This window comes from Harpia harpyja, chromosome 6 (assembly GCF_026419915.1).
Source record: "Harpia harpyja isolate bHarHar1 chromosome 6, bHarHar1 primary haplotype, whole genome shotgun sequence".
NCBI classification, from domain to species: Eukaryota; Metazoa; Chordata; class Aves; order Accipitriformes; family Accipitridae; genus Harpia; species Harpia harpyja.
In genome coordinates, this window is record NC_068945.1 from 19,635,616 (window position 1) to 19,663,542 (window position 27,927).

At 39.4% G+C, this 27,927-nt stretch overlaps 1 protein-coding gene across 2 annotated transcripts; it reads right to left on the reverse strand.

Moving 5' to 3' along the window:
* Positions 1-27,621, reverse strand: SLC13A4 (solute carrier family 13 member 4). 2 transcript variants are annotated; one of them, XM_052790091.1, is made up of 16 exons: positions 27,507-27,621; positions 21,771-21,899; positions 19,083-19,219; positions 18,346-18,527; positions 17,542-17,596; positions 15,847-15,886; positions 15,075-15,152; positions 13,398-13,588; positions 11,961-12,080; positions 8,995-9,096; positions 7,752-7,853; positions 6,543-6,640; positions 5,256-5,386; positions 3,835-3,996; positions 2,020-2,157; positions 1-1,370 (listed from the first exon to the last, which is right to left on the reverse strand). In XM_052790091.1, exons 1-16 carry the CDS (start codon positions 27,603-27,605, stop codon positions 1,233-1,235), a joined length of 1,902 nt encoding a protein of 633 aa, XP_052646051.1. In that variant the 5' UTR covers positions 27,606-27,621; the 3' UTR covers positions 1-1,232. The 2 variants fall into 2 exon arrangements, with proteins under 2 accessions (XP_052646051.1, XP_052646052.1); XM_052790092.1 differs by lacking the exon at positions 7,752-7,853.
* Between the last annotated feature and the right edge of the window lie 306 nt (positions 27,622-27,927).

Here is a 27,927-nt window from a genome sequence, read left to right on the forward strand (position 1 = left end):
TAAAGAAATTATTAAAAACAGGACATAATACAAGAGAAGGTTTACCCAGTATCACAGGGATCCAGTCAGAAAAGCAGGGCATTCACTTTGCAGGTGATAAAGAGATTGGCCTTTTGGTTTGGTAGTTATCTGCTCTGTGTCACGGTTTCCTACATTTGAAGTTCCTGTTCTCTGGGCTGCTAGAGAGCAGGTGAGTGTGATGTTCAAGTGAATGTGGACGATGAGGAGATACACCAGCACCACTCCGCTTCAGCCCTCTCCCTTCTTACTCATGGAGCAGCACTGAGTACCATCTTGGATTAGATTGTACTTTCTCTGTCAGGGAAATCATAACTGCGTAACTATCTAAACAGCAGCCGAAGAGAGAGGAGAGCAATGGATCTGTTGGCCTGGTAAGGTTTTGCTGGTCACAGCTTCCCCTGCTGAAAAAGCTCCCACTGCAGTACAATGATAAGGAAAGAAGGTACTGAACAAAACTTTCTATCTGTTTCTGAAGCTCTTCCTTCCAAAGCAGAGATTGCAAGTACTGCAATATTGGAAACTTTATACTAGTGCTGTGGAAAAAAACCATTCTCCTTCTGAGGAAACTTCTTCCTATCTGTTTGGTGGTTTCTATTATCCCTTTGAAGTGCTGTAGCTGGTAGTTGGTAGCTGTATTTATGTCCAGGCCATATGGGTTAGGTGGGAAAGTGTTTTTTTCCAACACAGTGGTGAGTCATCTCAAAAGAAGAATACTAATTTGCCTTTAAAAGGAGTAGGCTTATAAATCTGTGGGTTTGGGAATGACTCACCCTTCATTCACTGTAGGAGTCAATGGTAGGACTGAATATCCTACTACTGAGTACACCAGTGTATGTATACTTGTCTTCTGTCATTGGAGTCCTACATCCCCTGTTTTACAAGTCCTACGTAATTGTTCTAGGGCATGAAAAACCCACAGGCAGAGAATTTGGAGGAGAGGGGTTTTTCAGAGTTATGGTATCACAGTGAAAGCAGCAATAGAGGAGCAAAGCTAATCTCTCCTTTTAACTCACACTGCTTTTCAGAACTGAAAAGCTTACGCAGAAGATCTCCCTGTAGATTTTCTTCATGGTTTTGCTATCATCCTGGTTCTATGTATGCACAAGTTTTTTCCTTTCTTTTGTATGTGCAATGTATGTTTAATATTTTCTCCCAACTTGCTTTGGTCTTGCACTTTTTTCTTTTTTTTTCTTTTTTTTTTTCATTGGAGATTATGTTTGGCTAGTGACGTTGCTGACCACTGCCCATTCTGGAAAACTATTCAGCTGGAAGAGTCTAATTCCCCAAGTGTTGATTGCCACCATGACAACAGCCAGGCCAATCAGATTTACACCCAGGCCAGCCTTCACCTACAAAAGCAAAATGCATCAGAGCACGATCAATGACAACTTGATCAACAACAGTTAACATGGAAAAAAGAAGGCAGTAGGGTGTATGTATATATGTATACTGGCATATATAGTGTGATAAATTATGTATACTGATTGCTAGAGCCAAAAAAAGCACAGTGAGTATTATGTATCAGACTGTACATTGTGGGCGTATTCAGGAATGATAGTCAGAGGTTGATGCAGCTCATTTGAAAGCTGCTCAGTTTGTCATTTGAACTTCTCAATCAGATAATTAGAATGGAGAGTTATACCACACATAGCAGGGTGATAACTACATAACTTACTGTGAAGCTATGTGATAAATCTAATTTCTCATGCTCTCCAGTGCTTGTCTTAACAGGTCAATGCAAAGGATTGTGTACTCCCGTTCTTTGATACCTCTTTAGACCATTACATTCATAAAAAATAAAGATGAGAAAGGTGCGTATCCTACAGCAGATGTGTGGATGTTCTTAATCTGGCAGCTCGGTCACATAACAGCAGTGCAGATCAATATGACTTTATATTAGCACCAATATCATCATTGTTATTATTGGCTGCTGGATGTGGGGACAAGGTGTTGAGGTTGCATGAAGCATGGGAGGATATACCCAGTCTCAAGACTCACCATATCTTTAATCTGGCAGTGCCCATAACTGAAGACAATGGCATTTGGAGGATTACCCACTGGCAGCATCACCGCAAATGAGATACACATGGTGACAGGAATCAGGGTGTATAAAGGGTTGATAAGCAGGGTTTCTGACTGGAAGGAGAGAGGGAGAGGTGTTTCACTTAACCAATAAAAGCCACTGCTCACAAATAGGATGAAAGGACCCTCTCTGCATTATGTGAAGATAAGGTTCTGTGAATCTCATCTCCCTAGTTTCTAAACTTAAGTGTGGAAGTCTTTTTGTTGTTTGGGGTTTTTTTTAGAGCAGAGTAGTGCTATAATTTGGAGCTGGTCATGCTCCAGGGATTTCTCTTGAGACATTTCACATGGAGGGAGGGTGGAGACTGCTACTGTTAGGACCCCTTTGCTCTTTCTCCCACTTGTTCTCTGTGTCATTCTGTGTTGTGTCTTCTGGATCTTAACACTGACTGCAACTTCAGTCTCCATCTGAGAGAATTCACAACAGGTTGACATGAAGAACTTACTTCTTTCAGTTGCTGAAGATACAGAGACTGTTATGTAAAGGCCTCCTGCACAGTGGTTAAGAAAACTAGTTGTTTGTGGTCCAAACATGGTCTCGCATGGTGAGAAGGCAGTGATGATGGAATATTCTTTACAGTGATCTAAAGAATTGTTCTTCCACTACAGCCTTCAGTGGTGGTGAAATTTTGCATTTTCATTTACATTGCTATGGCCTAGTTTTATGTCAGATGGAAAGGGAAGGGTATTCACAAGGCTAACTTCATTTTGGAGAGAGGAATATCTCCAGGTTACTTTTACAGTCAAAAAAGAGAGACTGCCTTAAGATGGCAGTTCAGACTACTAAAAGTAGATTACTGTTCTAAATTTCTTTTTAGGAGAGTCTCTTTCTGCATGGAGCAGAACTAAATCTGAACTCAGAAGCCGTACAAACATAATTACTTATTTTCATTTGACTATATCTTCATGTTACCTCAGAGCTGTTCACATAATGTACTTTGGGACAATCCCATAAAATTGTTATAATAGGGAAACATGATTAACGAACTGCATTCTTGGTGAGAAAAGCTTCACATTACGTAAAAGAAAAGAAATAAGGCAGTTTTCTGTAACTGCTATTCAAATATAGAATGAAATTTGTATTTCTTTGCTCTGCCTTTGTTATCAGTCTCCTGATTTTTTTCTGTCCCTTACAAACATCTCTGCTTTCATAGAATCATATCATAGAATCATGTAATGGTTTGGGTTGGAAGGGACCTTAAAGATCATCTAGTTCCAACCCCCCCCACCATAGGCAGGGACACCTTCCACTAGACCAGGTTGTTTTCCATGTTGGATGATAGTACGCTTGCCAGATCACCCTCTTGAACACATTTAAATCTGATATAAAATTCAGTACTACAGTCTTTTCTTACAAGTAGCGGGTGGGTGACTACTAACTAATGAACAACACATTTAAAATAACTTTGATAAAAGTATCTCAAGCTTTATGTGGACTTTACCTATCTTGTTGATTGCATCGTCACCTTTTCTTGTACTTAGACTATGAATCCCTCAGTGCAGCAGCTATGTTTTCCCTTTGTCTGAGACGTATTGAATAAATTTCTTGGTGCTAAAATATGCTTTTGGCTGCCTGAGTTTATTATTTTTCCTAAGCCCAAGACTGCAGAACAGTAGCTTGGGAACAGGCTGGGTTTTGTGTGAACAGAATGCCAATACCTTAATGTCCTGAAACATTCCCACAAGCCTGTCGGGAAACAACAGACTAAAAATGTCATTGTTTTTACTCACCATGCTGCATAAAATAGGCAGAAAGATGGTTATGGTTGCTGGATTACTAACAAACTCTGTTACCAGGGACACCAAAATGCAAGCCAGCAGAGTTACAGCCCAGTAGGGAAGGCTGCTCAGGGAGAGCATTTGGCGTCCAATCCATGTAGAGAGGCCAGAGGTCTGGGGAAAGGATAGAAGTGTAAGAATTACTAAATACTTAGTATGTTTGTAAAACAGATTCTTCTCTTTGGAGCAGTTTCATCAGAGAATCCCACCAGCAAATAAACGAAGTTTAGGTCAATGCTTTCTGCATTTCCTTTTGTTCAGTGAACTGGATTTCACTGCAGTGCCTAATAAATAGTTGTCCATAGTAACAAAGAGATACATCTGGCAGTTAATAACATTAAAAAGGCACCAAGACTGATCTTCCCTCTTTCTTCAGGATGTGAACTGAAGTATTGCAAATTGGTGGTGAAGGATTGCACAGTCTGCTTAGTATTCATTTTGAGACTCAAATACACAAATTTAGTTGTCTACGTGTAGGAGTCTATAGGAGAGCTAGCTGTGTATTCATGAATTATACTGCGTGTAGATATAGTCAGTAGAGCCTAGAGTATGATTTGTCCAGTCAGTGCTAGGAGCTTGAGTCAGTTGCCTAAAGAGGAGCATCCAGTGGCAGCTGAGATGTTCCCCCTCTGTCTGGTTAGCTGCTGGCTGAGAAAGTGTGAGGTCTCCCTCAGATCCTGTCTCATGTCTGCCAGCCTTGCAGGAATATCTAGATATTCTAAAGCATCTGAAATGGCAGATGCTTACACAATTGACTTCAGTCCTAACCATCTTTTTGTTAGCTAGATAGCTGTCCATTGAATGCAGGGAGTAGGGACTAGGTTAGGTACAAACTTGGAAGTATCCACATCGTAAATCCAAACTGGGGAGCTGTCCTGGGTTCAGCTGGGATAGAGTTAATTTTTTCAGAAACCTGGGAGGTGGGGGGGGCATAGCCGGGGCAGCCGACCTGAACTAGCCAAGGAGCTATTCCATACCATGTGACATCATGCTCAGTATATAAATGGGGAGCGGGCCGGGGGGCGGGCTCTGGACTTTCGGTGGCGGAGCGTCGGGTTCCGGGTGGTGAGCAGTTGCACTGTGCATCACTCTTTTTGTATGTTCTTTCATTAGTACCGTTGTTGTTGTTGTAACCTTTTTTTGTGTTGTCCCAGTAAACTGCCCTTATCTCAACCCTCGAGGTTCCAGGGTTTTTTTTCTTTTCTCTCCTCCGTCTCCTCCCTATCCCACCGGAGGGGGGCGGGAGGAGTGAGCGAGCGGCTGCGTGGTCCTTTGTTACCGGCTGGGCTGAAACCACGACAGGAGCATACAAAAGGATAAAAGTCCAGGTTTATAATTTTTTTAGGAAGGAGGATAAAAATCTAAGTCAGTACCTTGCACCCAGCTGCTAAGGCATAACCTCCTCCAACCAACACTACAATCTCCCAGGGCATGGTCTTCTGGAAGTCCTTCCAGGTAATGATGGGATCCAGTGTGTTAACATCTGTTGACTTTTCACCATCTCCTGTATCAAAAAAAAGCAAGTGTGTGACCAGTATTACACTGGCCTCTTTGCAAAGATCTTCACATTTTTCACACTAGTAGGAATAATGTAATATCCATGGAAGTTATCTTGAGAACTATCTGTGAGAGAGGTGAAGAAGTAGTGTGTAACCTATTTCTCTGGTTAGCTTGGTCTCAGAAAATGCAGCATATTAATTTCAAATGTCCTGACTTCCCCTTGGCTGCTCTGTTGACATGAATAGTTATAAACCCCAGTGTTTCATTCTACAGCTTTTTGAGGGACTGTGTGCTCTGTTGTGTATACGTACGTGCAAATTATCTGCAGACTACAAAGATGGAGTTACAATGGGATTATTTTCTCAAAGAAGGGCATTTTCTCTCTCCAGTAGGCCATGAAGCTTGATAAAGTGCATTTATGCCCCTATGTTTTATCTGAGGATGTTAATTTTTTAGATGCCTGAGTATTTTCTTGAAGTAGGAGGTAGAGTGTCATTTTTCTTAAATGCTGCATAATATATGTCAGTATAAAAAATAAACATATCTATATACATCTGTAATCTCTACATAAGAGTCTATGCAGGCAATTATATTTTCATACAGGACTGCTGAAAGCCTGGCACAGCAAACTGATCAATACCACTGAGCGCTACCCAAATGTGAATGTGAAATAACAATCATTATTATCAAGAAGACTGTGAGAGAAGCACTGCACAAAATTGGAACTTTGTCTGACATTTACTGACCTCTTTTATGTTTGTTTTATGACATTATCAATGATTTCTGCTGTATAAGTGATGACCAAATTATTTACTAGAGCTTATCTTCAGCCAGTTTTGCAAACATCTGCCTTACAGTTCTCTGCATGGAACTCCATCTGAACCTTTCCTAAAACTCAGTCCTAAATTTTGATAACTCTGTTAACACAGAAGGGATGGCCTCAGATACAAGATGTATTTGTCATCTGCTGGATGAGACAATATGAATAAAAGCAACAAAAAAGGGGGTTTGATGTAGGAAGAGTTGGTATCAGAGGAGAAACTGAACCCTGACCTTCCACAATAAAAATCTCTTCTTGGGACATTTTACAGAGAACATAAAAATGTCATTAAAGGCACTGGAAAATGTGCCAGATCTCTTTCTTGCTGCATCCTCCTCACCTTTTTCTCTTTTTCCGAAACATGGCTTTTTTGCTGGAATCAGGAAAAGGAGAAAACCAAGAAATACAGAGACAGTGGCATCAGTCCGGTAACCTTTCCTATGAAAGAAACAGTGGGGTTATCATAAAAACACACTAACAGAAACATTTCCAAGCAGGGTACATGGCTCCAAGCAAATTGTTGCATTTGTGAAGTTGTATTTCCACTTCTGAAGTCTTACTAACAGCCCACTAGAAAAATATGTCTGCATATTAAGGATACAAATTGGGTTTTTTTCCAATTTATTAAACTGACTCCTGTAGCCAACTTCAATCACTGCTCAACAACTTTTAACATTCCAGTGAAAAAAGAAATCCCTTTTGGTTTACAAACCTATTAACTTGGAGGTACAGAAAAATAGGGTATTTACTAGAAGCAAGAAAGAGTGAACACATTCTGGGAAAAAGCCAAACCCAAGTGATCCTTTAGAAATGAACTGTAGCTTGATTTTAAATTAAATGTTTAAAACTCATTCTGAAAAAGTATTTTGAGGAGTGCCAAACTCCAGAGATCCCAATAGGGACTCACAGGAAATCCCAATATTAGAAATTGTTTTTCTGTCAAAATTAGGATGAAAAATTAAAATAATTTTATGCACTAGAAACATAAAGAAAATTTAAGTTCAAATCACTTATTCTTTGATATGCATTGTGTGTTATAGTCACTTTTAATATAATTTGTTTTAACATTATTTAAAATAAAAGAAAAAATATTTGCTTCATTCATCATTCTGTGTAATATTTAATTGAAATGGACATCTTGATAAAATTTATCTTCGGAAAAATACACTTCTGTCAAAAATTATTATTTCAAAATAAAATTGAAAAAAATTAATTTGAATTATAGTTGCAATCTATTCCAGTGACAGCTTCTCTATGAGAGCACTAAAATGTTTTAACTTCAGAATCTCACCTTCCTATTGTTTTACATTTGAAATACATTTATTTTACTTTCCCTACTTAATTCACTCTGTTTACTGAGAAAGAATACAATTTGCCACCATGTGAAGAGATGTATTTTAAAAGGCAAAAATCCTAATTTTTTAATTAAGACTTAATTTTTCACACATTGTTGAAAGTGCTGATGATGTTTTAAGGCCAAAAATTATTGCAGAAAGTCAGAAGAAGCTAGGCCATATTCCTGTGCAGTTGTTTAGGGAATTTCACTTACTTCTCAAAAAAAGATGACCACCCTGGTACAAAGCCAGGCTCTCGAGTAAACCAAAGCAAGGTCATCAGAATGAAGAAAAATCCAGTCACCATCTCAGGATAGCTAGAAACAAAAGCAAAAAAAAAAAAAATCTAGGAATTAAATCCAAGGTCTTTCTGAAAACCCGAGAGCAAGTTCCAGAGAAGTAACAAAGTAGAAATTGGTTCCAAAAAAAAAGGATAAAAACCATATGGAAAATAGAAAGGAAGATTAGTTTGAATTAAAGAATTCTACGTTTTGCTCCCAGCTGAGAACCATATAAACCCAGTAAAAAATAGGCTAAAAATATCCATCTGTATTTGCAATTCAGTAATTCATGGGCAAGACCTGAAGGAAAATATTTATAAATGCTTGTTTTGTATTTGCATTATTATCTGATTAAATGTGTTAACAAGGTAAAGCTCATGTTACTATTCCACTGTGAACACTTTCTATTGCATTTTTTAAAAGTATAGAAAGTGTAAGAGCAAATTACAATGTAGATTAGCACAGATATTTTAAACACGTGGAATATATATAAGGTGACTTGAGGATACTGAGTTTTAATTTAGGATAGATTTAAATTAAGTATGGTTTCATATTTAGGCACAGTCTGAACAACAGTCTAGATTCAGAGTTGATCATATTCAGCAAGTTGATCTGTCAATAATTCAGTTGAACAACACAAAAATGTTTTGGGAAGAATGGATTTTATGGGGTATCATCCCTTTTGAAAAATGAAAAATCTGCAAAATAAGCTTTTCAAGAGACATTTCTTGCCACCACGAATAAAGATTACGGGCAACTGGGAGGGCGACATCTCATGGCATGGGAGATTGGTGCAAAGCCTTTGCTAACAGTGAACTTCTATCCACCAAAGCGAGTATATGCCTGAATTGGGAAGGGGAGTCCTTTAATGGTTTAGTTCAAAGATAGAGACAAACCTTGACTCAGATGACCTTTGGACCCTGGTATAAACCTGAATCTTTCCTTTTATTTCCTTTTTCTTTAGAAATAAATAAATGAGCAAATAAATGCATGCTTGTAACAAAGTCTTCGATTTTAGTTCATTTTTGCATTTAGTTCTACTTCTAGCCTGGAAAGGAGGAGAAAGAGCTGACAGTTTAAGAATAATCTACATGAGCCAAAGGCAACATGGAGGGCAATATGAGAGGATGGTCCTGCCTAGAGAGGCAAATTCCTGAGGAAGGCAGGTCTGTTTTACCTAACATTTCCCAATTTCTTATATTCTTCTTGAATTCTTCTCTCTGACATTTCTTCCCGTTTGGTCTTCTTCTTCTTGCTCACAGAACAGGTCTCTCTAAAACTGAGGTAGATAGCACAGTAAAATTAGACAAGGGCATCAAGTGAAAAAAAAAAGGCATAAAAAATAACAGCAATGAGGCAAACTGAAAATTCCAGTTGCCAGGGGCTGTTTGTTAGGAGGCAATGTGACTGGGGCAAGGCCTGATGGCAATGTGAAGGGAAATTACTGCATGTGATCTTTGCGTAGCCGAGTTTCCAGATCTTCTGAGAATCAATCCTAGACATAGTAGGAAGGTCCCAGGGTGCTCTGACTAATACTGACTGGTATCACTGAGCCATCTCGAGCTGTGGCTGGGCTCCCTTTCTGTAGGCTTCTTCAAACAGCTGGCGGTGGCCAGATTTTTCTGGTGCCAGAAAACTCCAAAGGCTATGGCTAATTTCTGTCATCACATAGAAAGACTGTGACAGAGGCCAGCTATCAACAGATTTTTTAATGGGGAAACTGTATGCTTTCCAGTTGGATAAGGGGTATCCAACACATATGGGGCTCGGGCTGGCTTTTGAGCCCAGGTTGGACTTGAATATTCAGGATTCACAGTAAGTAATGGGCGAAAGCTGTGCTGAGGTTCCCAATAGCTTTCATGACCTGTCTGCTTCTACTAATACTAGCTGTTTCTAAACCAGGCACAATCAGTGTAACACCAAATTGCCTCTGCCACAGAGGGCAAGGGAATCAGCCTAGTGTTTTGTCCTGGTGAAAAATACCCGTACTTCTGCCAGGGACATAGAAGCACAAGCACATTTCATGGCTGAATATATTTAAACCTGCTATACTTTTGTATGAAAATTAGGTGAAATCCTTAGTTTATTCAAATTGCCTTCATACTATAACAAAGCCTCAACATTCCTAATTGAAATTAAGATACTTGCAAGCTCACTTTAGCCTTTTCCTTTTATTCTTTCCAGTAGCATCACTTTGCTCTGCTTTGAGCCACAGATCTCTGCTTTTCTGCTGCAGCTGTACCCTCTGTCACACAGAGGTGCATGGGGTGGCTTGAGAAACCTCTGCAGCTAAGCCAGTCTAAAATAGGCTGCAGCAGCAGGGACTTCAGTGACTGAAGTACCATGGGAGCACAATGTCATGCTTTTATAGTCCCTTCTATTTTAATATCTTATTTGGTACCCCACTAGAGATCCATGCCATAGCACTGGCCAAACCATGGACTACAATCTCACTCCATGTACCTGGTTAAGGCTAGATCCTCAGAGGAATTTGCATAGCTCAAAATGCAGGCAGGCCCTGTGTGGTTAACAAAAAGTCTTAAACAGGCTTTTCATTTCACTTGTAAATGGACATCTATGTGACACTTGGTTTTAGCACGTTTAGCACTGCTCTGCACTTACAAGTATTTAAATTCCCTTGCAAACCTTGCTGTTAGACTCCAGTAAAATCCACCAGCAGTAATGCAGCTGAAGATCTATGTGGTTTATAATGGCCAGTTCTATAGTAATGATTCTACCCTTAGCTCTGCTTTGCTGGCAAAAATTGTTTGGTGGGTCCGTTATCCTTCCCCCTTGACCTAGTCCAGAGCCTAAAAATCACATGACATGTTATTCCAATGGGGCTAAGTAAGAACAGATTGATGACACTGGGCTTCCTAGGAAAAGAGCATGAACATTACGGGAATTCAGTAAACATTTATGCACAGGCATTAGGCAGCTGTTTCAACATGTTATAAGTGTTTCTAGGCTCAGGAGGATCTGAAGGCAGAGTATTGTAGCCAAGCTCCTAACATAATATGTTCTTTAATGAACTGCAGTGAACAGGAGTCAGAGATTAAGGAGGCTTGGAATCAACCAGTACTTCGCAAAAAGTCGATAATGCTTCAGTCTCTGGTATTACTTAGAACAACATTAATCAGTATGAGGTCTTGGATGCAATGTGGAATTCCAATTATATTTATTTAAAAATAAAAACAAGTAATTGAGGGTCATGCTGGGGCCTGTTTCCTCTCAAGATTAAAAAAAAAGAGGACTTATTTTAGCCTTTCGATTTGGAACTACAAGGCTCAGGAGACTGACTGAGAGAAGGATGTGGAGCTATTCACCTTTAAATTACCTCTTCAAATCTAGTCAAGGTCAGCAGCAAGCATCATTTTATTCATTGTCTTAGGTGAAATAAATTAGTGATGTCAGTTCAGCTTACTTTTAAGAGTAAACTAAATCAAATTAAGGCCACTTTAATTCTGAGTAAATGTGTCTGCACCACAATTTAATGCAGATTAACTAATCCACTCTAAACGCACACATTTAGTCAATTTTCATTAACTTTGCTGCGTGCCTCTGCAAAGAGAATACGTGATACAAATGAACTAGGAGTCTGAGCCTTGTTCTTATTTTGGGGCTAAGGGACTTACTGGTATCAAAATGTACTCATGTCTTAGGCTGTGAGTCCTTTCTACTTTAAAGAGAAACATATATGGAGTCTATTTACATTTACTTCTAACTGGTCTTACATTAATTTCATTGAGCTGGAAGCAGATCTGAATAGTAACTTGTTCACTTGCAGTTATTCTTCTATTCATTTTTTAAGCTGTACTTTTCCAAAAGGACTTTTAACAAGATTTTTGGTCCACAACGGGATCCTCATGGTCGTGAGAGTCAAAAAATCAGTTGAATGCATAGTAAGGATTTCCATCAGCAATACCTAGGCACTTCACTCTCAGGCAGCAATACTGTACACTGCTGTCTATGCAGCGCAGTTAAGCACTAAGATTTCCTCCAGTAATTGTTCTGGCAAGAAGGAGGAAGTTGTGCCTTAGCTTTTGTCATTTGCAACTGGAAACATCTTTATGACACATGTTCTAGAGGAGCCCCAGATGCCCTGCTTTCATAATCCATGCATCTTGAACAACCTGCACTCACTTGCAACCCAAGAACAGCCAATGCATCCAGAACCAAGTCAGGACCAACATGATGAGGGAGATGGGGAAACTGAACAAAAACCAGGTTCCAAAATTCACCACTTCAGCATTTGGGTAGTGGCTGTAAAGGAAAAAAAGGATGCACAAGAAGTTAGAACAGTGAAAGGACAGGCACCTCCAATATACATAGATGCACACACTATATGTAATATAGTACATATATATTACTATATGTAATATAGTGTATGTATACATATTTGTCATGGCATGATAGACAAATTGCATCAGTATGTGTTTGCAACAGCTGCATTACATGTGCATAGTGAAACCAATTGCCAAAGATGTCAAATATTGACCACGCCTGACCAACAGATGAGCCTATAGCACTTCACACCTTTAAGGCCAGATGGTCTGGATTGTCTAGCCAGCTCCAAAACCCCTTAGAGTTACCAGGAGTGAAATTCTGGCCCTACCTGTGGTTTTCATTAAAGCCCTTTTTAGTGTCGGCAGACTTAAGAATGGTTTCACCCAGAATCTCTTTGTATGACTTATTGTGGACCACACAAATAATGATTATAGTCTGCTGGACTCTGACAAAGATGTCTGATAAGTGCATTGGATGGAACAGTCATAACAGCAAGATCTTTGGAAATTCTGTAAAATCAACATCCTCGGGTTAAGGATGGCTTCCAAAATTAGTTTTCTTTGCTACCACCATTTCAGAGAGAGAAATGAAGGATACCGTGGCAGCAGTAGATGATCAGAATCAGGTTTGAGCTTGGATGCATAGTTGTGCATGAGGAGAATTACCACCAGTCTTCTGACAGAGGTAACGTTCATGACTTTGGGAGCCCTGGGCATATATGATAAAGGAAATACTTAGCTGATCAGAGCTGCTTCTCATCTTCTCTGAAGCAAAGGTGTAAGGCCACATTTCTAAGTTTTTTTATTTTTGCACTACATGTTGAGCAGCCCAAGTAATAGTAGTGATGCCTCTAGGTTCACCATAAGAACCCGCTTTCTAAGAACCCATAGAACAACTTGAAGCTGATTTTATGACATTTCTTCTTTTGTATTTATCTTTGACATCTTTGCTATATCTTCAGGGCTTTAGTGTTTGCTTTTCCAGAGTGCCTGCTGCCTTCATGATAGCCAGTTTGTAAAATCAAAAGAAGTTGCTGAAGAAACTTAAATGTTACCACATGCTGAGGAATTATTTTTATTTTGCATGAGAGAAAGACATGGATATGTATTAACTTAAGCTCCTCCTTTCAACCATTAACCATTAGTAATAACATTAGAGTAGAGGAGGAAACAAAATTGCCTTCAGAAAGACTGTCTTACAAGGGTTCCTGGAGGTAGTAAATGGCCCATGGGGAAAGCCACAGAGACGATAAAGACCCATCCACCATTCTCACACAACCACAACGTCACTTACTTGTTGAAGTGCTCTAAGAATATGAGGCTAGTGGAGGTCCCTATGATAGTTGTCAGTCCTCCAATGGTTGCCGCGTAGGAGATGCTCAGTGAGAGGCATTTACAGACCATGTGGTCATGTCTGGTCTGATACCGGTACTTAGTGCTCGGATCCAGTTCTGAGGGCTTAGGAGGCAGGACCAGTATCTGAGCCTGCGAGGGGATACATTCACAAAAGCAGGTGATCAGAACAGCAGCCCAACTTGCTCTAATGCCATGGTGATACTGGTCCCAGAGGAACAACAGGTTTGCGTAAGAAGGGGCAGTTTTTTCTTCACAGGGATTAATTGGGTTCAGAACTAGAAACCTGTCCAGGGGCCTGAAATTGCCTTGTCTGTGGCAGAAATGTAGGACAAACAGTAATTGGACCTCTGGCTATGGTTTTGGCCAGCTCCAGTTCTGACTGGAATCTCAGCGGGATACCGAAAGCCTTTCTGGGCTGCAGGGGCGGGCTGCCAGCACTGCAGCAGTAGGAATCCATAATCCTTGAGGCTTATGAGCAGCCACCAGACAAATGTTTGGTGGACTTGTTGCACTTATACTGGCTCAGGGAGTCTAATTAGGAATGGAGTGCTAGGGGCCTCAGAAACGGCATGAAAAAGGCTGGGCAATGGGAATAGGGAAGAAAAAGCTGCAGGAAAATGTTGCTCCAAAACAAGCTTCCTTAGCAGTGACAGGAAAGTCTCCATGTTGGTAAATCAAGTTCTTGTACTGGAAAAAAAGGTACAGTCCTTCCAGGCACTTCACATGCAACCCAAGGCTGTAATTTAGGATCAGGAAAAAGGCAGCAAGTGGTTCAGATAGCTTTGTTAAATTTATTAATTTGGATTTGGTTTTATGTAGTAAAATCGGTCATGCTATAGGTTCATCATCATCCTGAGGGTACCCTGGCCAAAATTCCTGTAGATTGAAAGTGAAGTGAGTATATTCGTTACAAAATAACCACTGAATGTGTATGGGAAGTGGGTATAAGAAGAAATTAAGTGTCAGGAGCAGCACATTAGCCCTTTTTGGAAACATACACTCAGATTCTTTTGAACTGTGAATGCAGATTCGTGTGTTGATTTTAGCCTGATATTTCCTGGACATCAACTTATGCAATAGTCCGAGCATCGATTGCTTCTTGGATCCACTCAGGAGAAGCAGAAATACTGGAATGGACTGATGTAATGGAGGCTTTTGATGGTGGATATTTGGCAAGACAAAAAGGATGTGGATACTAAGACTACCTAACAAACTGGCTAACAGTTAAATGGCCCATGCTTGCTGCTGGCTTAGTTCTGAGTAAGATTTTGTGTGTCAGGGATTGTTATTTTTGAGTTGGGCTATTTTCCATGGAGGCTTTGTGGAAATAAAGTGGGTAGAACAGCAAATAAGAAGGGAAACTTGTGATCCCATTATTGAATGTAAAGCTAAATGAATTGTACTAGCCATTGGGGGAGAGTCTTCTGAATATACCTGTGCTGGGGGCATCTAAATGGGAGCAAGAACTAGCAAAAGGCCAAGCCATGACTGCTGTAAGATGATGGAGAACGATTCCATGTAACACAGCTTACAGGGAACAAATATGAAGCAGTGCGGAGCAGGTGATGTTCGCATCTGTCTTTTCCCTCACCCCCTGGGTCTAACATCTCCTTACCTGAGGTAGGTGCTGCCCATTGCTCTTAGAATTCATTGTTCCAATAGGATTGGCTATCATGTGCACACCATTCATACTCTGTAGGGAGGCAAATGCCTTTAGATTAGCCTTTTTTCTGTTCCTAGGAGCACTTAGATTAGAATTTATGATGCTTTGTAAAGGTCATGGGTAGTGGGCTTTTGAAAAAAACCCAGCCAACCAACCAACCAAAAAAACCCCCCAAACCCCACACTAAAATTTCAGCTGTAAACTTTACACTGGAAAAAAAAAGATTTAAAAAAACCCAACAACAACCTGATTTTATTTTAAAGTGATCTTAGAAGTCAGATTATAATAAGTTTAGGTCGTCTTCCTCTGCCGTGTAGGAGAATCTAACAGGTCCCTCGCTAGATGCTGTGACTCTGTGATATGTGTAGGTTGTTCTAATAACTGAGTTGTCTCAGCTGCAGAAGCTAGCAATACTTGGACAATAAAAGGTCATATCTGAACTTGCTAGAAACCATATGGAATTGTTAGTTTACTGACTGGATCTCAGGATCTCCAGCAATAAATACAACACTACAGAGCTAATGTTCCCCAACTTGATTTGTGTAAGCAGGCTGATAGGTTAAATACAAAGCAGGACATTCTGCAATACGTACTCTCTGCCAACAACCACTACTTGTTTGAAATAAAGGAAACAGCAGTTTGTTGCAGAGCTGTGTGGACTCTGCTCTGATGGTTCCTGCATTAGAAGACAGTGTAGCTCTGAAGGTACTACCTATGACAATACCTTTGAGTGCATCAAGGAGCTGAAGTCAGTAGTAGTAGCACTAAAACAAAGAAAGGAAAATATACTTTAAAACTGCCTGTTCACCCAGCTCCCTCAAAAGGCACACATCATGGGTAGGAGGGGCAACATCTGCAGGAGAACTAGTGTCTACTGAAATGGTGATGAATAGCATTTATAAGTACCTTTTATGTGGTGTCTTGGCCAGATACATGAGTCATCATTATGTTTCACAGCTCTATCTCTAACTGTGTAGCAATGGGGTTCCACCTCCGTGCAAGAAAAAATATGTATTCTAGGTAGTACATACCCCATTCTAGGAATGGACTCCATTCACAGTGGAGCGAATCACCAGGCAATCTAGCACTACCACTGTCTTGTTCTACTCAAGTTCTTCCTCTGCTGACCTCTCCAATGCTGTTTCTGAGCACCTACCTGTACCACATTAAAGCTTTCACTAAAATCTGTCCTGTGTGGCATGTGGACCATGCAAACAATCCACTGAACTTTTACTTTGACATTGAAAATAGATTTAATTCCAGAAGATGTGCTACTTTTCTTTTCCTGCCAAATTTCAAGCTCTTTTTCAAGTAATACTATTTTAATAATAGTTCTGTTATGAAATATCCCACACATATTCTTCAATAGGGCTTAAAGGGATTAATGGCACAATGCCAAACTGAAAATTTGATTCTATACTGCACAGAAAATATGGCTGGGATAAAAAGAGATAACAGAGGGAATATTGGAGGACCCATTAGTCTCCAGAGAAATGAGAAAACTATTTAGACGTTGCAAGTTAACTTAAAGTCATCAACGTGTGCTGTTTGAATGATGTTTGGTTTAAAGTAAATTTTTAAAGGTGTAACAAGAACTTGTTTCTCTTATTTTAACACTTGTGAATAATATAGAGGGATCTCAAGAAGGGACTGTGTGATTTATTCTCACACCTTGTAAGAAGACGCTCCTTAGGATTTAACCTATACTATAGTTTTAGGACAATAACTTTGTATATTCTCCTGTGTACCTTGAACTGCTGGTTGATTTGATGATTTGACAAAGAAATTAGTCCTTTCCTTGATTTGCCCTTTTCACCTTACTAGATTTTACTGCAAATAGAGATCTGGTTGAAACTGCTAGTGTTTCAAACTTCCGAAGAAATTTGTCTATATTAAAAGAAATATTTTACAGGTTTTTTTGGGGGAGGAGGGGTGTTTTTTGTTGGTTCTCCCCCCCCTGCCCCACATCTCTCTCTTGAATGCTCTTGACAGTTCAGACTTTCCTCAGGAATCCTCTGTAAGAGTCTTCCCTCTGGATATGTCCTGTGGGCACTCCATACTGTGCTTGGATCCTCTCCATCTCTGTTCCTTCAGGGGAACAGAAATAAAAATCTGTGGGCAGAACTCTCTTATACAGCACAAACACAAACTTCAAAAGATCTTTCAAACCCTGAGAAACATTTTCCTTCTCTCTAAAATGCCCATAGTGTTAAAAAATAAATAAATACTGGGAAGCTTTAGTGAGATCCAGACCATTACATTAATCCCATTTCTCATATAAGCCTTCCTTGTCAGTCACATCTGAAACATTCACTTGTAAGCTTCTGCTTGCCCTTCCTGGCTCTACTCCTGGGTTCATCTCATTGCAACCTGTGTAGGGCTCAAATCTCCAGTCGTGATGTACAGGGTTCATTCTTACTCCTCATTGATGAAGATAAGCTCCAGTGAAGGTTGGCCATGCTTTTCACTGAGACCTGCAATGAAGGAAGAGAAAGCAGCCCTTGGGGTAAGAACTGAGCTAAGCCTCTGGGCCACACCACCGAACCTGGAAAAGCTACTGCAAACAAAAGCTTGTCCAAACCATCTCAGTTACTCTGTGACCCTTATGCAGCATTTTATTGTGTCATATTGTCCCGATCACATGCCTCTGGCAATTAAAAGACTATCATACCTATGTATAATAGGCAAGGTTAGATGACATCATTTTCAGACTGGAATCTGTGAATTGAAAGAAAAGAGAGATTCTTTTCTTCCCAAATCCTTTCTTTCTGGGAAGGAATGAACAAACCTCAGAGCTCTAACCAGGTTTTTTTGTGGCACCTGCTCTGACCTGGGCAGCCTGGGAGGGCAGGGGTAGAACAGGCAAGTGTGGGATTGTCACAGAGCACACTTTTGGGCCTCTTCTACATTTCTTTTACTTTCTTCTCAGAGGTTTCCTTCCAGCCCTGTAAAATCCTATGACCTAAGAGTTTATGACACACAAACTCCAATAATGCCCTAATTCAACATAAACAGTTTCCCAATTCCAATTGTCCCATCACATCTTGAAACTTTCTTTCATTTTTTGAAAGAAATATCAGAGTACAAAAAGAAAGAGTATGGGCTAGGTCTTTGGCAGTACAAGTCAGACAACTCTGACCTCAATAGAATTTGAACAATGTGTATCAACGAGTCTGGTCACTGATAAACAAATGAGAAAAGAATGGCCAATATTGACAAATACCTATTGGCTCGTTTTCTTCAATAATGGTGCTGCCTGCAGTACTGATGACCTCGTGCTCCTCCTCAGCATTCACTAGCTCCTGGAGCACTGCCTCCACGATTGGCATCACCATGGCTGTGGTGGATGTGTTGGAAAGCCACATGGAGAGCACCGTGGTGCAACACATAAAGCAAAGAAGCAACCTGGAGTACAACACAGGGAAATATTCTTGAGGCACTTTCAGAAATACTAAGGGCCTCCTTGCCTAACATTTTCATTAGTCAACTGATAACTACACGGTGTCTTTTTCTTTTTGTGGGTGCCAAAACATCATACTGTGCGCAGATAAACTGCTGCCTTGTGCTGAGAACTGTCATAAGACAATGTATCACTGGAAGCCATTTGCTGCCCCACGTGAAAATCGGCATGTGACGTGAGAAACAGTGACTTTCAGCTTATCCAGGATTTAATCATCCTTTTGTGCTTGCTAAACAACAGGCAAAGAAGGAACAGAGAGACTAAACTCAGTACCAGTAAAAAATAGAAAGCAAAGGGACAACAAGCCAAGGAGTAGGAGGTGGCAGAAAGAGGATGACAAAATTTGTAAGCTTTCAAACTCTGAAAGGAAAGGTGGGTAGGAAAAAGAGCCCCAAACCAAGCTAGCTTGTACCCATGGATGGGAAAGTTGGAGTTGTTATTTGCTCTTTCAAGCTGCTGCTGTCAGCCTCAGACTACCCCAAAGTCAAAGGTTCACTCACATGCCTGGCTTTGCTCCAGCCATCATGACCATGCGCAGGGCGATTCGCTTGTGGAGATTCCACTTTTCTACAGAAGCTGCCACACAAATCACGCCCATGAGGAGCAAAGTTGTGTTCTTGAAATATTCGGCAGCCACCTGCATTAAGGACAAGGGGGAAACAGTCAGTTAAAAAAGCAGTAACTACCCTACACAGAGATCATGCTGAATGAGAAATATGGTATTGTGGATTTTTTCCCCTTACAGAAAGAATGATGGGGAGCTGGAGAAAATTAAGAACTCGTGAGTCAAAATGTTCTCTTTAATCTCTTTCATGTTGTGTTTACAAATAACAAGGCTCTATACCCACTTGTTAGTAGGTTTCTCAGCTTTGAAGACATCAAGATAGATTTTACTTGTTTGAGCAGGATACTCGCTGCCTGCAGTTAATCACTCAGCTAGGCCCAGACTGAAACAGCCACAGACAAACCTCTGCACTGAAGGCAGCTTATTCATATGCTTCAGCTGCTTTTGGAGATGTCATTGTCTGCCTTGTTTGTATTTCTTATGTCTTGTTCAACTGTTGGGCAAAATGTGGCATCCCTAGAACTTACAGCTTCAGAAAAAAGTCCTTTGGGACATGCTCGCTGAATGCAATAATGAAAAGTTGGGATATTGCTGTGATGATCCACAAACCCCGTGCTAGAACTTTTCACAATGGAAATCCATCTCCATTGTATCAGGAAAACAGGGCAAAGTTTAAAAAAAGAAAACTTTAATTTAAAGGGGATGAGCAAAAATCATCAACTGGCTCAGGAAAAAATTCAGAGACAATGCATGGTCCTCCAAAGCAGCATTCTTGAATGTGGGGCTTGCTAAGATATGAGATGTTCTGTGAAGTGACTACAAAAATAACAAATGAAGCAAACAAAAACATTCACACACACTCTCTTGTGTGAAAGCAAACAAATAGGAGAAAGTAAAAGTTACAGACAGATGCTTGGAGTCTAGCTAAATTTTTCATTTCATTCTGATGCAATCCTTCCCAAGCTGTTGCTGGAATATTTTTCCAAAAACATCGTTTCTTCAGTTTAAAACTATTCCGCTAACCAAATGTAGATGCCAGCATTTTAAAACAATTAAAATTAATAGAAGCAGTATTTTTTCCATTGTCCTCAGTTATACTTATGGTGCTCCATAAAAGTGCAAGAATGACACTAATGTTATTTTGAGAAAGCTGCAGCAAGTTGAGTATTTAATTATATTTAATTAACAAATCCCTATGGTGACCTAAATAGACTTGTCCATCACAGTTGTGTGCCAGAACTTTTAAATATCACTTTTTTGGCTTTCCTCCACTGGTTTCTTTCTCATTAAATTTCTTTATTTTCCTGCTACCTTGTTAAAAAAAGATCTTGAACTGAATGAAGGGAATCCATCAAGCCAGCAGCACAAAGAATCTGTTGTTTTCCTTTATTCCTTTCACGGTCATTTTGGAGAAACAAGTGAATACTAATATTCTTATTAATACACACATAAACATATACAACACACTGGCTTATGTTCTTAAGACCCTGTGAGTTATTTGTAGCTTAAACTGCTAGGCAAGGGCCCTTGGTTTCTTTGGCACTCCAGAACAGCAGACTGGAAATAGTGCAGCATCTTCTGAGTTGTTTATTTTAAAATACAGGGTTTTATTCTGTTCCTAAAGCAAATAATACATTCTCTGCAGTAGTCTCACTGTCATTTAATTTGATATTATATTGAATTTCTGTCAGGCTGCCCTTAAATTTTCCCTCTCCAATATGCTGCAGAATTTTGTAATGAAAATACGTAACTACTTTACCTTTATATTAGAAAAAAATATCTTGAAAATATTTAACTGTGTTGGTATGGAAATGTATCTGATTATATTACACAGTTGTTATACCATTGGGAGGAATAAGACAGGTCATAAAACTCTTGGTTCATGCTTGACTCTATCCATTTATGGGTATGCCCAATGCTAGATTGTGTTAGAAATCAACAATTTTATGGTTGCTATATACTGTTCTGTGTTCTTATCTGTATTTCTAGTCCTTGTAAATCAAGTGGGATGCCCCCCAACCCCAAAAATGAAAGAGAAAAAAGCAGGGGAAAAAAAGCTGTAGATTAAATAAAATAAATTCTTGGCATATCATGAAAGAAAGTAACATTTAAAAAAAAATACCCTCAAGTAAGCAAATTCAGAACTGATCATAGAGACTTTTTTGTACAGCTACTTCTTTGCCTTAGAACTCATGGCTACAAGGCAGCACTAAGATTACAGCTTGGAAAAAAGACTAGACATTCACCTGGATAACAAAATTATCTAGTCTTACACATCACCTGTAATAAATATAGTTGGAAGGAAACTTTACAGTTTATTCCATAACTGCTGTTTACCTGGTTTTGGAGGAGGGGAAAGGTGGAATCCTTTGATACAATAGGTTTTGGGAATTGTTGGTTATGCAGTAGCTGACAGGATGGACACCTCTTTTGGCTAATACAGCCTTCCCCGTATCTATCTTCAGTAGAAGAAAGAGCTGGTTGGCCCAAGTTATACATTACAAGAAGTACACTTTTTCTTTCCACACCTCTTAGTCTTGCTAGTCCGCTAAGATTAGTTTTATTCAGATAATTAACTGAGAGTAAGAATATTAAATGATAAAAAAGTGCATACTGGTCTGACCTCACTGGACTTCATGACTCCAAAAAGTGGGTATAGGAAAGCAGGAACTAAGGCTGCTGCACCAAGAGGTACAGCTTCAGAGACCCAGTATACAGCCGTCACGATCAGCACGTAGGCACATGAGGCTTCCTGTAGGGAGAAAGCACAGAGGTTATGTGTTACTGCCCCACCACCTGCTGCGGAAGCCTTGTGAAGGCGTTCATAGGACTCATCAGACTGTGGGTACCTGGACTTAAAAAAATCAACAAGGACTGCATAAGGACCTCCTAAGGTGCAGCTGTTTGGGTGTGAAATCTAGGCTACCACCTGAATAGCCAGTTCCAGAAGATGACACTAATGAAAGGCTTTGCACATAAGCTAGGGCAAAACATTGGGATAAAAATATTTATCAGCAAAATAATGGTTCCAAGTGCATTTACAGATTTGTTTGATTTCCATAATCCAATATTTACCAAATGTTCAACCATGACTCCTCAGATTTGGCCTGTGGAGCTGGTATTTCTACATAGCTTTCTTTCCAATATTGGACAAGAATAGGAACCCTTAGTTTTCAGGATCAGATGAGAACGTTCACATTTGCCATAGCATGGATAAAGCTACATAACGGCTCTTTTGGGAAATACTCTGAAAGATTGCTTTCTTTAAACAGTGTGCAAACCTAAATTTTGTGTCAATTGTTTTTATTTTCTCAGGTAATTTCCACAGACCCTTGGAAGCCGACCACAGACCTGAAGGCCTTAGAGGCAATGGGTTAACAAGAGTAAATCAGACCAATTAGCTGCTGTCCAAGGTTCTGGTCGAGAAAGCCACAACAAGATCGTGCTAAGCATTCCTAGAGAGCAGGTGTATGATGGGGAAAGGTGCTATCTGCTGAATATTTTTACAGGAAAACACTGCTAGTCCACAGAAGTCTTCTGGTACATTTTTTTAGATAGATATGTCTTTCTTTATGGCATTCAGTGGAGTTCTTCTTAGGCTCAGTTTGTTATCCTTAGAAGCCTGGGGATATTTCCTACTAATAATTATAGAAATTACCCTCAGGAAAATGTTTTTCCTTTCTTTTTCTCAAATTTGAAGCCAGCTCCTGGGTCTAACTGGCAGTTCTATGGAAGCTAGTGGATCTGCACTGATTTACACCAGCTCTAAATCTACCTGTTCTTCACTATTCACTGGATATTCCGTAAGAACTTACCAATCCGTATGGATTCACAGCTCACAATGGCTATTGTTTAGAAAATTCACTGTTCACAAATGCTATTTGAGTGTGTTAAAATATAATTTCCTTCCTTTTGTTTCCTGACTGGAAGACTCCCAAATTAAGCAGCTTTCAAGAAGTCACACAAGCAATTCCCACAGATCCTTGTGCAAATCGATGATCGTGTATTACACTTCCTTTTTTTGCAATCAGCTTTGTGAACAAGGTGGTGAAGTCTAAAGTAAGACTATACAGGGGTGTGGGTTCAATAGAATAAATCAATAGCTTCTATTTCAATTCATGTTTATACATGCCCTTTTTACATTACCTCTAACAAAGAGCCACAATCAGCTGTTTCTCTTTTTTAGTATAGCTTATAGTAACAACAGGCAGAACACAGCCCAGAGAAAAAGTTAAGATAGATTGCTATGTGCCATTTCCTTTACTTACTTAAAAATTGCAGCCAAGCTTGCTTAGAAGCTTGGGTTTAAATTAGCTGCCAGACTTTGCTCTGACTTCTGTTTCAGAAAAGTGTAACATTAAACAGTTCTGATTCAAGTAAGCAGGGCCACCAAAATAACTGAGATAAGGTCATCAGAAAAAATAATTTCCTTGAATCAGATAAAGTCCAATTACTTTAGAGACTATAAAGAGCATCTGAAAGGCTATTGGAGAAATTTATCTCTGGATTGTTCCTTTATGGATGGACAAGTACTCTGAACTGCACAGAAATGTGCATATTTGTTTCTCTTCCTTAACTATTATAGAAGAGTGGTTTAGGTTTTACGCTCCCCAGTACAGGTTTCATTAGTCCTCTATGATGAGGTCCTTCGGCAAAATATTACAATAAAAGATTGTACTGCAGTTGTAGCTTCATTGCTACCAAGAAAAAATTATAAGAGAGGCTCGAGGAGGTTGGCTTAGAATGGATGAGATCAGAGGGATTTTTTTAATATTCATGGGTTATGAAGCATGCACTTTATAAAATGGAATTGCTATACTGTTTGAAACTCCGAAGACCAGTGTTCAGTTTGTAACAACTTCAAGTGATCACTCAGTAAAAAAACAAACAATAATTTTGACTTAAAAATGGAAATAATTTAAGAAGTGAGGTGACGGGCATTAGAGATTTTTAGTAATCTCTACTAGGAAGACAAAACTATTTTAGATGAGAGTCATGGAGCTGATGGATTGGCTCATAAATATTAGCCAACTTGCTGCTTGGTCACCTTTAACTACATAATACTTCATGGTTAATATTCCACAGAGAGCAGAGCATAGGGCCATTTTTGTGACCTAGTGACTATTTGACACATTTTTTATTTTTTAACTCATTAGGTTCTGCTAACAAACTATTATGTTTGCATGGGCTCTGTGTGACATCCAGCAGTTGTCTGAGGAGAAAAATGCCTTTTAATGAAAAAGCATTGATTTTTATTTTGAAGCAGTGCAAATGTAAGGTCCAAGAGATATGTTTTGCCAAAATTCATAAAATTAATTTAATCCTAACCTGATTCCAAACTATTTTCTCACTCCAAATATATACTTCTTTTTAATTTCTTTGAGCGTAGATTGTTATTTTCTATTACTCCTCTCTGTGTAGCAATAAAGTAGACTGATAATGGAAATGGAATAAGACAAAGGGAAGTTGCATCTCTATCAAAACCTAGCTGGGATGGGCACTGAGTCTTTGTGTTTCCTACACACTAGGCTCTAATCAGTTTACAAACAAAACTAAAATAAAGCAAATTTTTAAATGGTATAAAACTGGGTACTAGGAAAGTCCAGTTTGATAATCTCCACTAAACACTTAATCAGCTTGTCTAGCAACTTACTTTATTTTCTCAGTCCTTTAAATCAGCTCATTTCCACAAGAAACCATATTAATCTCCTCTATTTAATTGAACTGAATTTATATATTTAATTAATGGTTACCAGAGCTACTAAGTACTGGACTGAAGTAGTGGCTGTATAATTTTAACTGTTTCACCCTTCTCACTTCTTGTTGTACCACTGAAAATTACTGTTAAGCCCACCTCAGGGCTTGAAGCAGGGAATAGAAAAACATGTGATGGTTGGAGGGACTACCACCTATCTTCAGTCAGTCCCTTATGTGAAAACAAAATAGAAGCTGACAGGAAACCCTGGCTAAAAATTCCACAATAAGGGTCATAGATAAAACTTTTGTAACTAAAACATCTGAGGATCTCAGAGTAATTAAGAAAAAGAATAAACTGTGTGTTGGAGATTTGCCCACTTGAGGATGTGCATTGCATATCTTGCATGCAGGCATGTGCTTAAGCTGTGCAAAGAAGAGGTAGTCTAGCTTCTGGACTACCATCTTTGAGCTCATGGGATCGTGCTATATTTCCCTCCCTTCAGCTTGTGTAAATAAAACCAAAGTTGAATGAAAGTATGCCATCCATGGCTGTTCAGAGCATGTTCTGTGCTTTAGGGTCCATTCTGCTCATTTGGCAAGGTGTCAACATCACCTGATGCTGCAGATCTCACAGCTTACGGCAACCCTTGCTGACTTTTGAGGAGGCATCCACGTGTCCTTGATTGGGTTCAGTGTGGCCACAGGGTCACCGGTCATAGGAGACCCTGCCCACAACTGCCCACTGACTGAATTCATGTGGCATGCTTTATGGAATCAAGAGTGGCTTTATGAAAAAATGTGGATAAAGATGAAAAAGTAAAAGGCAAAAATGCTTCCATGTCACTGTTAACAATGAGGGGAATAAGGACAGAATGAAGAAGACCCACAGTTTGTAAAGCACACAATGTTTTTTTCTGTATGTGTCATGACCTGAAAGGCATTTATGCACATCCAAAACCTGTTGTACAAGTCATTGTTCAGGTTTAAACTTCGGAAAGGGAAGAGGAATTCAAGCAAATTTTCTCAGTTTTTTTTTTTTACCCAACCATTTCTTGTCATAAAATAATAGAAAAGAAGCTGTGGACATTATTCCCATTAGCCGTACAAACAGTTCTGAGTCCTCGTGCTCCCTTTGATTGCTCTTGCCACTACACATGTAATGTTCCTTTGATATTTCCAGAGTTATGCTGGTATCATCAAAGAAGCTGCAAGCTGATTTCCTGCAGAAATGCAAATATAAACCACCTGGTAATTCTGATCTCTATAAGGAAGACAGAAAACTAACATAATTTTCTGATAAATGAAAATGTAAGTAAGTGAGCAGGTGACAAATTTAATCTTCAGGTTTAAGAAGTAATCATATTCAATTGGTTGTAACAAAGTAAATGCTACACTAAACCACTTGAATAGTGTATTGTCAACTGAGTTTATTTGGTGTAGATGTTCTCTTAATAGCATTATAAACATTTGTCCAACTCTGGGTCAGATTCATGGCTATGCTTTATCATCTGTGGTCATTCATGTATATATAAAGTGGATGTAAAACATCATCTGATGGCTTTTCATATCACTTTGCAGTAAAGCAACACTATGAAGTGCACAGTAATAATGCAGAAGAGCTTGTACTGTATAATAGCAATTCTTGCAGCAATACTGTCAGTGAACTTCTGTTTCAGCACCCATACGATGCTATTACAATTCCCTTGGTTATTAAAGAGTTTTCTTATTGCTTCTGAATTCCTGTGTCTCTGAATCCCGTAGGGAGCAAACATGGGTGACAAATTTTAGTGCGGTGAATCTCTTATTTCCTAGGAGAGGTTCTCAAGGCACATAGTGCATGCTGCAGTTACAGTGCCATATGGGCATGTCAAGGAGTATCTGTTCTTATGTCACCCTTCCAGTGACATTGGGGGAGATTAAACCCTTTTCTAAAACAAGCCTCTGTGAAATGGTGAGCTCTGCTGTTCTCTGAAGAAGAGCACAATTGTCTATTATTCATTCCCTCTCTTGAGAGAGAAGAGATGGAAAACTACTGTAAGAGGGCAGCCGAGATACACATTGAAGTTCAGAGCAGGAAAACTCTTTCAAAGTGCAACATACAGTTCAGTGGTGTAGGAACATTTCCTTGCTATGAATACTGTTTTTCTTTCTAAACAAAATACTACAGTTTTATTTTTGAAAACTGCTATGCAATTTCTAATCCTTTGCATTTCTATTTGATAAAGTGGTAGTATTCATAAATCCTCAGGTACTAGAAGTCCCTCCATGCATACTTACTATTAAAAGCTAATGACACTAGAAGTGCTCCTTTTAAAGACCTCTCCTTAAAGAACATTTTAGTGGATATGTTTGTTCTGTTCCCTCTTCCACACACACATTATTGTACAAAAAGAAGAGAAACAATATTTCTGCTTTAAAGTAGTGCTTTACTAGCTTCACCTGGTTCTTCAGCTCCACTTGTGCATGACTCAAGGTAGCTCTGGTTCTTACTGTGATGACTTCTCAGTGACCTTCCCAGTCCTTCAAATTTGAGTCCTTGATTTTTCTAAGGGCAATGCTTATTTAGGTCTTTGCCTTTCTTTTTGCACGCTGCAGACTTACCCAGCATGACTACCTACTGCACTCAGAGGCTTTATTAAAAAGAACATGAAAAGGTACTTACGCTGCTGGGGTATAAGAGTGGCAGAGGAAGCAGCAGAAGTGGAATGAGAACAACAAGCAAGAGATTTCTGGATCGGAGAATCTCCTTCATCATTGCCATGCTCTTTTACTTTCTGGTGGCTTTCTTCTCCTTGGGTTTCTTCTCCGGTTCCTCAGATAGTCCAACTTTCACTCCACGTTTTCCTTCACCTGTACCTGGATTTCCCTGAAAGGTTTCTCACTGCCTCATTTCCTATCCCCACCCAGTCACCTAAAATAGCTTTCTTAATTTGTTTATTCTTCAATCTGTTGTTTTGAAAAGAAACCTTAATGATTTTTCAATTAAAAAGACATTCAGTTTAAGTAGGGCTCAGCAGCACATCCAAATTATTATCACACCATAAGATGCAGAGGTTTGCAAGTTGGAGCATAGTGATCTTTTG